The sequence below is a fragment of the Carassius auratus genome, chromosome 26 (genome assembly GCF_003368295.1).
Source record: "Carassius auratus strain Wakin chromosome 26, ASM336829v1, whole genome shotgun sequence".
Lineage (NCBI taxonomy): Eukaryota > Metazoa > Chordata > Actinopteri > Cypriniformes > Cyprinidae > Carassius > Carassius auratus.
The window spans coordinates 7,415,869-7,433,302 of record NC_039268.1 but is presented as its reverse complement, the minus strand read 5'-3'; the positions used below and the strand labels follow the sequence as shown (position 1 = coordinate 7,433,302).

At 36.0% G+C, this 17,434-nt stretch overlaps 1 protein-coding gene across 1 annotated transcript; it reads left to right on the top strand.

Moving 5' to 3' along the window:
* The first annotated feature begins 4,923 nt into the window (after positions 1-4,923).
* On the top strand, positions 4,924-17,209 carry LOC113044205 (mast/stem cell growth factor receptor Kit-like). The gene is made up of 21 exons (XM_026203964.1): positions 4,924-5,047; positions 6,949-7,212; positions 7,666-7,950; positions 8,713-8,852; positions 8,942-9,110; positions 9,195-9,381; positions 10,054-10,169; positions 10,262-10,376; positions 10,622-10,806; positions 12,335-12,441; positions 12,529-12,655; positions 13,288-13,392; positions 13,577-13,687; positions 13,898-14,036; positions 14,138-14,199; positions 14,301-14,401; positions 14,553-14,675; positions 15,150-15,261; positions 15,369-15,468; positions 16,152-16,257; positions 16,344-17,209. The coding sequence occupies exons 1-21, from the start codon at positions 4,993-4,995 to the stop codon at positions 16,500-16,502; spliced, it is 2,868 nt and encodes a 955-aa protein (XP_026059749.1). The 5' UTR covers positions 4,924-4,992; the 3' UTR covers positions 16,503-17,209.
* Positions 17,210-17,434: the final 225 nt, after the last annotated feature.

Below are 17,434 nucleotides of genomic sequence, written 5' to 3'. Positions count from 1 at the left end.
GGATCTAAATACAGCAATAGTTTATTAAATAAGAACATAGACCAAGTTAATCCAACCAGGATTAGGTAACACAATCCAGACAGGGAGCAGGACTGAAAACAACAAATACACCAACTGACTAAAATGCACAATTTATATACAGGTCCTTCTCAAAAAATTAGCAGATTGTGATAAAAGTTCATTATTTTCCATAATGTAATGATAAAAATTAAACTTTCATTTATTTTAGATTCATTGCACACCAACTGAAATATTTCAGGTCTTTTATTGTTTTAATACTGATGATTTTGGCATACAGCACATGAAAACCCAAAATTCTTATCTCATAAAATTAGCATATTTCATCCAACCAATAAAAGAAGCGTTTTTAATACAAAAAAAGTCAACCTTCGAATAATTATGTTCAGTTATGCACTCAATACTTGGTCGGGAATCCTTTTGCAGAAATGACTGCTTTAATGCGGCATGGAGGCAATCAGCCTGTGGCACTGCTGAGGTGTTATGGAGGCCCAGGATGCTTCGATAGCGGCCTTAAGCTCATCCAGAGTGTTGAGTCTTGCGTCTCTCAACTTTCTCTTCACAATATCCCACAGATTCTCTATGGGGTTCAGGTCAGGAGAGTTGGCAGGCCAATTGAGCACACTCAGGACCTGTAGTGAACACAAAACTAAATGACACAAAGTTGGAATAAATGTTATTATAATGATTACAAAGGATAATGAGAAATGTAGTCTGTGACAGAATGGTAAAGGACTGGGAAGGGCAGTTTATCTAAGATAAAGATATAGCCTTGTCCATTTTGGCATGCTCTTCATTTAATTTGTTTGCACGTTAATCATGAAAGGTTTAACTTGAATTTAAAATTGTGGGGAAAAAATGAGAAAAATAGTTTTGACCCAAGGAATCAGATGAAAAAAGAATTCTGGGCCCCTTTGGTTTGGAAATTATGTAGTATGAATGCTAGTGCAACTTTGAGCTGTTGGTCTCCATCTATGTCTATGGGGTGCCCTATGGCGTCAAATCGATGCCAATAATAAACGAGCATACAACTGATGCTTGGACACTTTTACCAGATATGAAACTATGTTGGTCCATGCCTCTTGAAGAAAACATGAACCTGGCGATCTGTACATCCTCCAGTCCTTGGTCTCCCTTGACCCTGATTTAAAGAAAAAAAAATGCAATACATTTCCGAAAAAAAAGAAAATTCAAATGCTTTTTTCTTTACTGTACTTGTGTGTGTGTGCATCATTACAGTCTGTTAAAAGGGTTGATATGTGTATCTCTTATCACAAGACTGCAATCACTAGCAATCAGAAGACTTCCAGTTAATCAAGTATCTAGAAAAGATCTACTCAATGAACAATGCATTAAATGACATTAAATAAAGACAAAAATAAATAAAACAATGACATGATAACTCACATGTATCTGGTCCACTGATGAAGTCGTGTGTCAAATCAAGTGAATTATTAATCATCTTCTAACAGGCATCCAATACTGACTTCAGGAAAAGGGGAATAACCAATGGCATTTGAGATAACAAATAAAACAGCAAGCCCCGCCCCACGACTGACAAAAGTAAAATTGTTTCCTTGAGCAGAGGTGAGAAGATCGAGCGTGGATGTGGGGAATGACCATGCACGCGCGAGGGCTTGTATTGTAAGCGAGGGCTTGAATTGTGCGCAGAGGACATGTCACGCGCACGTGGGAGTTTGAAATGAGCTCGCGGGCTCCCGTTTCCTTGCGTCCGATTTAGTTTTCCTCTCGCGGAAGTGATTTACGCTTTACTAATGCACAAGCATCAGTTGTATGCTCGGTTATTATTGGCATTGATTAGCCATCATAGTGCCCGTCTCAAAATGAATTAGAAAAAGAAGAATGCTAATGGGTACAATAGATGCCTATGCACCTTTGGTGCTTGGCCACTTACAAAACAAAAAACTTAATCCAATAGGAAAGCTTTAAGGTAAATAAAATGATGACAGAATTTAAAAATTTGGCTGACCTATCCCGTTATGTCAGGCTCATGTTAGTTTAGGGTATGCACTTTAACAATATTAAAATGTACAAAGATAAAATGGTTCACAAAAGCAAAGTACTCTCAATGTGTAGGCAACTAGGCATACAGAAACACTTAAAAACCACCACAATACCCACCCCACCACAAGACCCTAATGGTCACTTGGTCAAGCAGATGAGGTTGTCTGTACAGTCAGCAAAAATCCAGTGGACAAACTTCATTAGGTTGGTATCCTAGCCCATTAGTCTTCTCTCGATTTCAGTCTGAGTTGTTTTAAAAGGCCTTTTTAATACTCTTAAATCTTATTCTAGAATGGTGTACAGTTGGCAGTATTTGATCTATCTATATATCTATCTATCTATCTATCTATGCATTGTTGTATATATATATATATATATATACAGTATATACACACAGCAATGCATAGAAGTGAAGCATTTGAGCTCAGTAGTGAAAACAAGTACACAATTTTAAAGGACTCTGTTTCTCTTTAAAATGGCAAAGTGATCAAATGTCCATAAAAGAAGGAATGAGTCACTTCTGAAAAGAAAGGCCAGTGAGTCAGCATCTGTATCTCACTCACTAACAGCCTGCAGATGATGAGTAAGGACTATCAGTATCAAAAACCTGCTCTGATTCATGAATAATTGATCAAACACAAGGTAGCTACACTGACACAACATACATGACCCCTGCATAACAAGGACTTGCCTACAGGTGTCGTATGGAAGTTTGTCACAACAAAATGAGAAAGCAAAGGCCAAGATGTCCACCCAGTTGCATAATTGTGTTAGAAGAAAACAATATCAGAAACAGTGTATAGGGTGACTGTTTACTGTGTCATACACACATGCTCACACACACACTCCCAAGATGATTCTGATGCAGCAGACAGCACGTCATCATTAAAGAGCTACAACATTTTAAACTCTATTGATTAATGTGTGCATGAAAGGGTAGGCTGGGCAATAAGTTTTAAATTTATGTCAGTAGTCCTTGGCAACAGAGAAATGACTGAGCTGCTGAACTGCTGCAAGAGACGTGACACCGTCCAAAATCCTCCACTTAAGATAATGAATATTGCAATTTGTCCTCTTAACAAGGGCAGTTCTAATCCAAACTCTCTTTGGATTTCCCATAAGCACACAGTCAGCTGGACTGGGTAATGTTCAGCACCTGCATACCAAGAACATTGGTCAAAACAACCTTGATATTGGCAACTGGGAAACATACAGTAGGCAGAGTAAGACAGAGTATGGCAAGCTACTTTAACATCATCATCATCTTTTTATATATTTTTTTGCCTTTGAATTCTATGGGATCTGTAGATCAGATATCACGTATTCACTTCTGAAAATGATGCATTACAATTGTTGACAAACAAGTTCAGTCAATGTACCGTTTGAGTATATGAATTACTCCGGGATATTGGTTTGTTTGAACTTAGAGGGAGTGTCAGCCACATTAAAAAAGTTAACAGCTTAATTCATTTGTGGATTAATGCGCATTAGAGACGCGAACCGTTTAAAACGATTCAGTTCCATTTGGTGAACTGAATGAATCGTTCGCGAACCGGATATCCAGACTGCATTGATTTGAACTCTCTCACACAGACACGGAAGAGATGACAATGCTTAATAACGTCGTTGTTTTTGCTATTTTTGGACCAAAATGTATTTTCGATGCTTCAAAAAATTCTAACTGACCCTCTGATGTCACATGGACTACTTTGATTATGTTTTTCTTACCTTTCTGGACATGGACAGTATACCGTACACACAGCTTCAATGGAGGGACTGAGAGCTCTCGGACTAAATCTAAAATATCTTAAGGCGAGACACTGCAGGTGAATAGGGAAAAAAAAATATCTAATAGTTATCACCTTACTTACCCAGTTGATTGATTACATTGATTATTGCAAACATTTTTTGTATTACAAGTTTTCAAAAATGTTATGTTTAAATATGCAAATGAGGCATTCTTTAATGAAATATGTGCTAATTTGCATACATTTCTAGTACAAAAATCTGAACACTAGATGAAGTCAGTTTCACATTTTTTGTTTAATTTTTTTGACATATTAGAGTCAAATGTTTTTACAGAGGGAATTCTGGTTATCTTTTTTTGTCACTCCATAATTCAGAAAATACTTTGAACCGCCAGAAAACAATATATTTTCACAATTTTGGGGGGAATAAAATGTTGTATATAATCAAGGAAAATATATATGAACAAATCCCTCTGTAAAAATCTTCAGAATACAGACAGGAATAAAAATGTCAAGTTTGGTGTGTGTAAGTGCTACTGAAGTTGAGATTTATGGCTCAGTGTTGAAGAAAAAACTCATTTTGAGAAAACGGCCTTTAAAAATATGTATTGTAATTGAAATCTATTGACACAAACAGATAAAGTGCTATAAAAGAAACACTTAACAGTGTCTTTTGGATGTTTTCCTTCCACTAGTTTGAAAAAGCACTTTATGAAAAACCAAAAAGCCCAAAATCTCAAAATTGACAGGTGCTTGAAAAAACATTGTTTTTGCCTGCAGTGTCTCGCCTTAAACTGTGTTCCAAAGATAAAAGGAGGTCTTACATGTTTGGAACAGCATAAGGGTGAGTTATTAATGACATAATTTTCATTTTTGGGTGAACTAACCCTTTAATAGCAGTGAATGTTTTTAGGAAAATTGCAAAATAGAAATGTTTTGGTGAAACTGAAAAAGAAACTAATCCCTATTTGATTACATATAATTCATTAAAATAAAGTAGCAATTACAAACAAAATAGACACTAGAAGATTGAAGGCATAAGTGTTAAAAGGGCTTGCCACAGAGTGCGAATAGAGAGAGAGAGAGAGAGAGAGAGAGAGAGGGGGGGGGGGGGGGGGGGGGGGGACTTGAAGACACATTCAGTTGTGGATGAGTCGTAGCTACTAATGTACGGAGGCACGAACACTCACAGACTGACGGAATGGGTCACGTTTGGTTTTTATGCACAGTTCTAATTTTATTCGCCTTACCTGGAGGTAAGATCATACAATATTTTCAGATGTTCAGATAAAAAATGTTTAATTTATTTCAAATAGGCCTTTGTTGAATTTTTCGCCAATTATTTTGACTACGTAATTCATAAGTGTAGCCTGCTGTTAATTATGTGCGGATGATTAGGCTAATATCTCGAGAATTATCCAATTGTTTTGACGACAGATGCAGATGATGACCGTTAGATTTTTGTCCATCTGTACCCTCCGTGTGCATATTCAATAGTTATAGTGGCTCACTGTCAATTTAAATGGATAATTGATTTATGTCTATCTGAACGAGATAACTATTGATTCATTTGAATTATTAGGGAAGTTAACTCACGCACCGCGCGAATCTCATGTGTTCTGCACAATGTCAATAATTAACTAGCATGTAATTAGAGTCGCTTCAAATAAATCCAGTGTAGAACGAGCAGTCAATTATCTAATAAAACTTCTGTCAACATAATGACCACAACCTTAATAGCAGCTACAGGTCGTGTCACAAACTGTTCTTTACTAACGGTCGGTTTGTTGTTACCTGCTCGAGATTATCTGATAACTGAGCTGCAAGCAACATGCGTCCGACGAAAAAAAGGTTCACGTGTAACATTTTATAGGTGAGATCACGAACTGTTTCAACGTCTATTACTTAGTGTATTTTTGCTGTTTCAAGTTTACTAGTTCTAATATATATATATATATATATATATATATATATATATATATATATATAAATAATTTTTTATTTTATTTAAGGAATCTAATTTGAATCATTTTTATTCAAAAATAATAAACGGGAAACAGGAACTATCTTCTAAACTATAAAAACATACATGTGAACTTGTACTTTTTTTTCTTTACTACATTTTCTAACTAAAGTTAAATGTAGGCTATTACAACTCGAGCCCCTACTTCAGAAGGCTAGCCTTTTTGTCGAGCTGAAAAATAACAACCCAATAACCCCTAACACTGGCAACATTAACACAAACTGTCAGGACACTTTCTAAACACAGTCAAGGGAATGTGTTTTAAAGTATTACTCAAAACACATCCCTGAAACAATTATTCCTTAAATCCTTAAAGTGACGTCAATGTTATGAGTTTATCTTTGATGAATTCTACGCTCTTTATTCTGCTGGTGTTGTCATAGTCTCGCCAGTAAAACGTGCATCTGTTACGCGAATGATTGAACGTTCTAATCTAGCGGGAAACATCGGGACCGTTAGGCAAATGAGATCCAGACCTCGGCTATCCTGAAAAATTGCCTGTATTAGTCACTAATGCACCCGTTACAAACCCTCACTTGATTCACTTGCTTCGTGACGTTTGGTTCATGTGGACAATAAATCATGGTGATGTAACCGATTAGTCATGGTGCGGTTAATGGGAGAAGTTAGCGCTAATTGTTCAAAATATGAACAAGTCATAAAAAGGTAAACAAATCTGGATGGTTATCACGAAATCTGTGAAGGTCACAATCCACCTCTCATAAATTAAATTACGAACGAGAGTAGCTATTTGAACTCTAAAAGTTAATGTTCCTAATTTACATTAAAAAATATTTTTTTTAAAATTAAAATTATGATCCATAACCATTTAATTTATGATAAATGTTTTATTTATTTATTTAGTTTACATACTAGATGGGATCCAGGAGGTTTTTATTATTATTATTATTATTGTACTTAATTATAATTAAGTCATAGTTTAAAGATCATAATATCAGCCAGAGGTTACTTGCTTTTAAAGAGTCATCAGTCACATCTACCATAAAGACAATCTCACCTTCAAGGGTCGTTGACTGTTGAACAAAATGATATTTTAACTGATTTGGATGCTGCCGTTGATTAGCCATGACTCTGTATGCACAGTGAACAGATTTGTGTGTGTTTGTATTTCAGGGTGGTTTGAACCTGTTATCACTCCCAATGCCACTCATCTGGTGATACCAAAAGGTGGACAACTGCAACTCAGTTGTTTTGATAATGCAGAGGCGAGCAAGGTGCAATGGATGCGAGAAAAGGGTCGTAAAATTGAGGGAGGGCTAGAGGAAGATGGAGCTAGTATTATCCTCCTCACCTCTACACAGGTACAGCATATGGGCCGTTACACCTGTGAAAACATACAAACGAAGGAGAAGAGCTCCATCTACATCTATGTGAAAGGTGGGTTTTATTGTATGTTTTTTTTTTTTTTTTTTTGAGGTTTGTTTGTCCTTTGGACTCAATTCCCACACTTTAGTCCTGAAGGAGTATTAAAACCTGAATAGGTTTTTGTTAAAGCACAAATGCATGTCTTTAAGCTGTGTACTCAAACCACACCTTTAGTGTATATCTGGTTTATTTTCCATTATTTCTATTATTGCTAACTGTCATTGAATGACAAAGGTGTTTTACCAGTCAAATTGTGATAAACCTTTTGGACACACTCATTTACTTAGTATTTCCTCATACAAAAATCCTTCCAGCATTCAATGTAACACCCTTTGTCTTGTGCTCACTTTTTTTTCCCTTTTTTTTCCTTATTCGCCTTTGATTTGCATGTCTTTTGTTCCCCTTACTCATCTCTCTCTATATTATTTCTGCTTAAAATGTCTCCTTATTCACTTTTTCTGGCAGATTTGGACAATCCTTTTGTACGCTCCATGTTGGATGGCATTTTGGTGAGGGAAAGAGAAGATGGCACTCTTCCTTGTTTAGTAACAGATCCAGCTGTCAATCATCTGTCCCTTCTGACCTGTGGGGGCTCTGGTCTACCAGCTGGTCTCACCTACAATGCACACCCCCAGAAAGGGATCACCATCAAAAATGTCTCAAGAGCTTTTGAGGGTTGCTACATTTGTGCAGGAGAGCTGGATGAAAAACCTGTGAAATCAAGCCCGTATAACTTGGGTGTACGGCCAGGTGTGTAAGAGGTATAGGAATAGTTCTTAAAAGATATAGTTCACCCAAATATGACATTTCTGTCAACATTTTTTGGTTCAACTCCCCCTAAAGTTGTTCCAAATCTATTAAGAGTTTTTTTATTATTATTATTCTGCTGAACACAAATAAAGGTGTTTTGAAGAGTGAGAGTTACCAAACAGTTTCCGGTACCCATTGACTTCCATAGTAGGGAAAAATAGTATGGAAGTAAATGGGCAATTGTTGGGTTATCCACATTCTTCAAAAATATATTATTCAGCAAAGATGCAATGAACTGATAGTAACAATAAAGAAATGTATAACAATACAAAGATGTCTATTTCAGATAATTGCTGTTCCCTGAACTTTATGTTCAATAGAGAATTCTGAAAAAAGCATCCCAGTTTTCACAAAAATACGTAAAATCAAAAACTTTGAATAATGAAAAACCATTACTTTAAAAACAATAATTAAGCATCAAATCAGAATATTTCTAAAGGATCATGTGACTAAAGTAATGGCTGCTGAAAATGTATCTTTGCAATCAAAGGAATAAATAAAAGGAATAATATTTCACTTCAAAAAAATCTAATAAATGCAACCATGGTGAGCATAAAAGACTTCTTTCAAAAACAAAAAACTCTTCATGAGTTGTATATATCACTATGATGTAATGGTTTATATACATATACTGTATACGGTATAGAAATTAATAATTGTTTGCCTATGCTTTAATGTGCCTATATACTGTTTCTAATACAGTTCCGGAGACAGTGCCATCGATCAGCCTATCCAGAATCGAAAATGTGATTCTGATTCAGGGTCAGGAGTTTGTGCTCAACTGTAGCACCATCAACATCAACCATGATATCAGCCTGAGCTGGAGTATCCCTTCTGAAACGGTTAGATCCAAACATTTGTCACATAATTTCAGATTGCTCTCTGTAAGCACAGTACCTAACCTGGGCTGTTATTGTCAATCATCATTTAGATAGCAATGCAAAGCAAAAAATCAAACATCCTGCCCGGTTCTCGAGAGTATCAGCGCTCAGCAGGACTGCACATCAAATCTGTGAAGATGAATGACTCAGGAGTCTATCGCTGTATTGCAAGGAATGAGAAAGGTGTCTCTATGGCAACTGTCAATTTGGAGGTTTACGGTAAGAATCTTAAGTCATTTTCAAACAAAAGATTCTTCATTGGCTAAACAACAGAAAATCTGCATCTGTGTGTATGTGTGGCAGAGCATGGTTTCCTTAACCTTACGGAGGGAGAAGACAGGGTGGTGGAGGTGAGAGAGGGAGAAAGCCTGACCCTCAGCGTGGAGATGACTTCATACCCCAGTCCCACCGAAGTCTACTGGATCTATAACAACCAACAGCTCAAAAATACATCTGAACACGTCATTACACTGCACAACCAGCAGTACAGGTAAGCACACCTGCACATACACACACAAACAGTCAATTCTATGGTTACTCCACCATTGTTTTTATCCATCCACAAAGCTTTGCTGGGCCTCAGATGTTATTGTTTCATTAAAGCTGGTAAATGAAAATCAAGAACACACTGCAGAACACAAGTTCCAGTGGGTGAGGCTGGAACCAGATCCAGCTCCTCCCACCTTACATATCCCTAAACCTAACAGTCTCCACCCACTGATCCCTAACCCATTATATTAAACTGTATTTAATAGGGCAATTACTATTTTTACTATTTATGGAACTATTTCCATCTATGTTTATTAAGGGTTTATTTTAAGATGATGTTGCTACAGTTTAAGTACACAAATGAGTACTATATTGATTGTACTTACTCTAGGGTTACCGTGACGTGCTTACTATAGGGTTAAGGTTACGGTTAGTTGCTTGGAGTTATGCATAATGTACTGTTATAACGATAGTGAGTACATGTGATGTGTAATTACATCACCTTAAAGTATTACCTTATACACTTTACCTTGCTATGTATTAAACATAAAACCCCAATGTAAAAAAATAATAATGTTCATTTGTCAGCTGTGCATGTCCATTAGGTGTGTTTTCTAACATTTCTTTGTGAAGATTACACCGACATTGAGTAATATTTGTCTGGATGTTACAGGTACATCAGTAAAATAAGGTTGGTTCGAGTTCATGGATCAGAGGGCGGGATCTACACTTTCTCAGCCAATCACACATATGCATCTGTCAATCAGTCATTCACCGTCCATGTTATATGTGAGTTCAGAAGATTGACGGGACTTTACTTACCTTAAATAAATTTTATTTTCTTACAGTCTTTATATAAATACAGCAAATCTCTCATTTAGGTAAACCAGTGATAGTTTCCCAGGAGGGGCCGGTTGATGGACAGGTGCGGTGTGTTGCTTCAGGATATCCTGTCCCAAAAATATCTTGGTACTACTGCGAGCCGCCACATACACGGTATGACTCACAGGCTGATATAAGCCACTCACACTCCACAGCCGTACAATAGCACACATCTCTGACTTATATTATGTAAGTACCAGAGTAAACAAACTTTTGCATAGTCATGGCGTCACGAGACTGCAGTAAGTCATTTGGAATAGAATAGTGTTTCTTAGATTATTAAATGTGGTAAAAAAATTAACATAATAGTTGTTTGTCATATTATTTTGCCTCTAAATAGCACTTATAACCTCTGACAGGTGCTCCCACCTGTTGAATGCGACACAGGCAGATGAGGAGTTTGCCGTGGTCAGAGTGTCAGGGGAAGAATTTGGTCGAAGCGAGGTGGATAGTCGACTTAATGTCAGCAAAGGAAAATTTCACACACTTGAGTGTGTGGCAACAACCCAGGGAGAGCAGGCCTACACCCTCTTTTCCATCAGTGGTGAGGACACAAACACACTCATGTTTACCTTGCTAGCTAAATGAGAATGTTCATTTTCAGTTTTTTATGAAGCTAATGACACCATATTTTACATTCAAAATGGCAAAATTTGATTTTAAAAAGTTGAGCATTTGCATCACTGGATATTACTGTCATTTAACATTTCTATCATACAACAGTAGTCAAATATTAAATGTTTTGCAAACTTCCATCTTACCTCACTCTCTTTTAGTGTTAAAACTGATGCTTCATGCTGGAATTCATGCTGTACTTTAGTGAACTGGTCAGTAACACTTGGTCCCCTCAATGTCTGTGGTGGTTACAGTTCTGTTGTAGCACAGTAGTTCAATCTCAGGACCAGAAAGAACAAGATTTCTACAGACTTTACCCAAACACTAATGCTGCTTTCAGTTCCTTTGGGAAGCTGCTGTTTACAAGTTCAGAAGTCATAATTACTATGTGATGTGTTTCAAGTGATTTTAGGACAAAATGGATGCAATTTCATGTTTATTTTTTTTTTTTTTTTTCAAGTAGAAATTATACAGGAAGCTTTTTTTCGCACTTATGCAACAAAATGAAAAGCAAAGAATGTGCATTAGGTCTGTAATAGATAATATATGTTTTATTGTGAAAGAGAGAATGATGGGAAATGTAGTTTTGTCACACACTACTTTGACCTCAAAGAAAGATAGAAGTAATTGTATTCATATATTTTAACTTTATTTCTTTATCTCACAATTTCCACAAGATATGACACAACTGTTTTTTATCATTAATAGAAACAACAAAACTGTTTTTTGAGCACCAATCAGCTTTTTCCAGTGATTTTTGAAGGGTCACGTGACACCTAAGACTTGAGTAATTGGTGCTGTAATAATGCACGTTATTACAGTTTTTACTGTATTTAGGCAGATAAATTCAGGCTCGAGCATACGATACTATCTTTTAAAAACTGTACAGTAAAATACATTGTACAGTCCATTGAGATTTGTACAGCCAAATTGAGATTTTGTCAGATTTGATTTAGCTTAACTTAATTTTAATTTAGTTTTCACTTTTAGTTTTATTAGCTCATAGTTGAGTTAATTATTAGCTAATTTCCACAGACATACAAAAAAACATTCTTGTTCTGTTGAGGTTGGCCATTCTTGTCTTACAGTGTTATTGAGAGCAGTAGATAGGCACAAACCTGTTCACACACACACACACACACAAACACACACACACACTAACACACACACAGTAACAGATAATCCCTGAAAGTTCTCAGACACACACTGAGCTTGTTGAGAGATACAAGGGATTATTATTTTGTGCAGCGTGTGCACATTAGATTTTAAAACTGATTCTAAGCTCTTAAAATCCTCTGAACAACAGATTTAAAACACTCACCTACAACTCTAGCCTTATTAATATGGCACAGTGAATTAAGAAGTACTAATACAACTGGTTTAAACACAGATGTGGTGTTATATATTTTGAGTGTGGGTATATTGATAGATGTGTGGGTTTGTGTTTCTCACCCTAGAGAGAACAGTGCCCCATAAGCTGTTCACACCTCTGCTGTCTGGTGTCATGTCTACATCTGTTCTGCTCAGCTTCTTTCTGGTGGTTCTGCTCTACAAATTCATGCAGGTACAGAGTCAAAACACTCACACTAGACACTATGAAGCAGCAGAGAATTTTTAGTAATAAATTCTGTCATATAATTTTCTGCCATAGAAACCCAAATATGAGATCCACTGGAAGGTGATTGAAAGTTTTGATGGGAACAGTTATACCTACATAGACCCAACGCAGCTGCCTTATGACCCCAAATGGGAGTTTCCACGGGAGAGACTGCGTTTTGGTAAAGGCATACACAAAATTTAAACATCATTATATAATCTGAGTAATAGATGCAAAACTGCTTGTTTTACCACATTTAATACATACATGCACTGCCATTCAAACCTTTGGGGTCAGTAAGTTGTTGTTTAAAAAAGCAAGGATGCATTAAATTGATCAAAATGTCAAAATTGAAAAATGTCTTTTTAAAATAAATCCTTTGTAGAAGAATCCTGAAAAAATGTATTCAGTTTCTCGTTTCCACAAAAATATTAAACAGCACTGTTTTCAACATTGATAATAAGAATATATGTTTTTGAGAAGCGAATCAGTTTTCATTTCTGAAAATTAACTTTTGCAATCACAGAAATAAATAGTACTTTAAAACATTAAAATACAAATCAAATTGTAATAATATTACTGATTTACTGTATTCGTGATCAAATAAATGCAGTCTCGCTGAGCAAAAGTTACTTGAGAGATTTAAAAAAAATCAAACTTTGGAAGGGTAATGTATGTACAGTACTATAATTAAAAATCCCATAAAACTATATATCTACAATAATCATCTACTTGATTTTTTATTTAAATGGGGTGAATTTCAAAATAATAGTGATAAATAAGAGCTAAAAGTTTGCTTTTGTCACCACGAAGGTAAAGTCCTCGGCTCTGGAGCGTTTGGGAAAGTGGTGTCAGCTACAGCATATGGACTTTGCTCAGCTGATACAGTATCCATCGTTGCTGTAAAAATGCTAAAACGTAAGTATTTATATGCCTACATGTATGATGTAATGTGTAAAGCATGTTTATAAAGATTCCAATCACTGGTTGATAAAATACATAAAACATGGGTTTATTGTTGTTTTCCTGCAGTATATTTTTAATCACGTTAACGTGTTTAATCTAACAAATGAACGTATGTGTCTCTGAATGTTTCCCAAAGCGAGTGCGCACTCCACTGAGAAAGAGGCTCTAATGTCAGAGCTGAAGGTTCTGAGCTACATTGGCAATCATATAAACATTGTCAACTTGCTTGGTGCCTGTACAGTAGGAGGTATGTGAATAATAGTGGTCACAGATTAAAGATATTTATGAGTTTATTATAAAATGGATTGTCTTTTTCCCTCATGTCATTCCAGTTCCATATTTTTATTTTTGGGGTCTGAGATTTATACAGTCACTCATGGTTAAGACGACACAAAGCTGAAATATTTTGACATAAAATTCATTTGTGGAAAATTATTAAAGTGACATTTTCCAACAGGCCCCACTCTGGTGATCACAGAATACTGTTGCTATGGCGACCTACTGAATTTCCTGAGAAGAACGCGGGATGCATTTTTCAGTTCCAAAACAAGCGATGGTTATTACAAAAATCTGCTCAGCCAAACACAGCCTTCAAGGTAAAATATGTGTGTGAGAAATATGGTGCAGATGTATAGATGTCCATTGTTGGGTTTTAGTAATGTTATACACCATCTATTATATGCATGAACACACACAGAGAGGGCACTGATAATGGATACATGCCCATGAGGTCGTATCAGAAAAGATCGAATCAGACAGGTAGGTGCATTTCAAAAGAATACAAGCAAAATACAGTACAACCATTTAAACCCCCAGCATCTTTTTAATGTATAATTTTCATTCTGTATCATGCCTCTCAGAATGGTGCGATGATAAAGATGATCTCTCTTTGGATACTGAGGATTTACTCAGCTTCTCATATCAAGTTGCTAAAGGCATGGACTTCCTCACATCCAAAAATGTAAGCGTATATTAGGTTTATTCACCTCTCAAATTTCAGAGTGCGTTGAACATGCAGACCTCGAAATGTTATGCTTTCTTGATTCTCATATTGAATTTTTGTCTCAGTAGTGAATATGTCTTTTTTGATCTGTATTGCTATGTGTTTTAAGTGTATTCACAGAGATCTGGCTGCCAGGAATGTATTACTGACTCAAGGTCGGGTTGCAAAGATATGTGATTTCGGTTTGGCACGTGACATCACAAGAGATTCCAGCTACGTCCTGAGAGGAAATGTGAGGAAGTGCAGTATATCATTTACCACACTTACACCTCTATATTAATATTCTAAATATCTAATATTCTTAGATTTTATATATATTTATATATCTTAAATGAGCCATTAATTTGCAGGTATATAATCATTTACTCACACTTATGTCATCTGTATGACTTAATTTCTTTTGTGGAACACAAAAGAAGATATTTTGAAGAATGTTTTAGCTATTTAAGTTCATATAATAACAGAAAAAAAAAAAAAAAAAAAAAAACCCCATGGATTAATATATCGACAAACAGTTTTCAAAATATTTTCTGTGCTCCCCAGAATTCTACACTGGTTTGAAAAAACATGATGTTGAGTGAATTATGCATAGATGTTCATTTTTGACTATCCCTAGGTTTGTGAATGTGATATTGCTTGATACCGTATTACCCAAAAACATGTTAATACATTGTTTAGTATCACGTATGATGTGTTTTCTGTATAGGCACGTTTACCTGTGAAATGGATGTCCCCAGAGAGCCTGTTTGCTTGCGTGTACACTTTTGAGAGTGATGTCTGGTCCTATGGCATCCTATTGTGGGAGATCTTCTCTCTGGGTATGTATGAGCTGGTATCAGGCTTATTAAATATCACACCTACACATAATACAATGCCTGTAAGTGAATCATTATGAAGGTCTTATGAGGTGAAAATCTGCCTGCAGGTAACACGCCATATCCGGGTATTCCAGTTGGATCCACATTCTATAAGATGATACAAGATGGATACAGAATGAGCGAGCCTGAGTTTGCCCCAAGTGAAGTGTAAGAGAATTTTACCTGTCTATAAACAGCTCAGTGTTTTATATTTATAGCATGCACACTATCATTAAAAAGTTTGGGGCTGGTAAGAAATTTCTCGAAAGTGTGACTTTTTTTATTAATATAAACTTGTTGCAATTGCAAGAAAATAGTTAGAATTGTAAGGAAAAAAAGTCACATTTGCCTTTTTGATGTTATTCTGTTTTAGAAAAAAAACCTAAAAAAAATATATTTAAAGCCAGAATAAAGAGAACATTTTTTAGAATTGTGACTTATAAACAATTGCCTTTTAGATTTATTTTATAATGTGGCATAAACTTTATTAATTTTCATACAAAGCTGAATTTTCCACTGAATCCTTCCCTTCAGAAATCATTCTAACAAAGTGATTTGGTGCATTATTATCAACATTATTATCAATGTTGTGCTGCTTAATATTTTATGGAAACTGTGGTACATTTTTGAAGGGTTCTTTCATGAATTTATTGACACTTATCTGAAAAAAATCTTTTTTGTAACATTATAAATGACATTTGTAACAATTGAAATGTTTTAATGCGTCCTTGCTGAATTATTATAAAGTATTCATTTCTTTTTTTTTTAAAGAGACTGACCTCTAACTTTTGTAGGTTATATCTCTGTGTCTGATGCACATGATGACAAGGCATTTGTGTATGTGTTTTCAGTTATGAGGTCATGCGATGGTGTTGGAGTGCTGACCCTCTGAAGAGACCAACCTTCAAGAAACTGCTGGAAAGGACTGAACACCTTCTGTCGGAGACCACCAAACATGTACGTTTTGAGTCAGCTTTGCTCAAAAATTGCGTGCATTGAACCAGTTTCTTCAGTTACTGCAGGTTTACAATTGTGTCTTGCAGGATTACTTGAATCTCAGCACTAGTGGCAGCTGTGAGGCGTTTGTTCCTCCAGGCCTGCAGAGGGCAGAACGGCTGAGTTCTGTGGCCAGCTCGACAGCCTCAACTCAACCCCTGCTGCAGGCAACAAATGATGTTTTTCTGGAGCATCAGAGCATATAAATGACATCTTGTCCTTGTTTTGCCTCATTTTCTCAATAGGTTTGACCTAAATGCCTTATTCTACATGTAAGTTCTAACTGTAATTGTGGCATTTAAGTGCACCCTCCTGCTCTCTATTTGGCTCAGTGCAACTCCGTTGGCCTCGTCTTCCATTATATTTCAAACTACTCAAGACAGCATTTCCAGCCACGTAACTGTTAATGTATTTTTCTAACTGCAGCTGGGGCTCCGTTTTAAGGTATTGATCTACATAGTATTTTGAGTGCATGAGCAGCTAATGTGGCCATGCAAGCATTTAGAAATAGAACCTAATGTTACCTCATCAGATAAATGACCTGCTCTCCCGATGAAATCATTGTGTAGTGACCTGTGATGAATTTGTGTTGGTGATTCACCCAAGGTGATTCCCATTTAATGTCACTATCTGAAGCACTTAATAACAACAAATAGAGGTTGTCGTTAATGCATTTGTACTATTTTCAGCATGTGATTACTCTCAAGTGACTGTTATATTGCATTAATGTATCTATGAGATCCCCATCTCAGCTTCAAGCTGTACTTACTGGTATTAATGTCATATTTATTAACAACCTAGGATAAGTTTACATTCTTTTGTTTTATTGTCAATTTTGCTTGAGTTTGGAATTGAAATTTTGAGCTGTTGAGAATGTGTGTGTATATATAAAGTTGTTTGTTGCTGTGTAAAACTGAGATAATCATGATTGGATTTCTTGTAATAACTGACTGGGTTCCATTCTTCAAAAGTGGCTAACTTGGCTACTTTACCTGGAGTAAGACACAAGTTTCTATTCTTGAAGCATGCTTAAAAGTTGATAAACATATCTGACATCTGCTTGTTGTGAATTAACAAGCTAATTATCCCAGTAGATGTCCAACATTTATGCAAAGTTATTCAAAAATGAATCCAGCTG

Excerpts from the sequence above, each read along its gene's own strand:
- LOC113044205 (XM_026203964.1), top strand. The coding sequence starts at position 4,993 with ATGGGTCACGTTTGGTTTTTATGCACAGTTCTAATTTTATTCGCCTTA. Across the intron at positions 8,853-8,941 it reads GGAGTATCCCTTCTGAAACG|ATAGCAATGCAAAGCAAAAA; the intron begins GTTAGATCCAAA and ends ATCATCATTTAG. Across the intron at positions 15,469-16,151 it reads GAGTTTGCCCCAAGTGAAGT|TTATGAGGTCATGCGATGGT; the intron begins GTAAGAGAATTT and ends ATGTGTTTTCAG.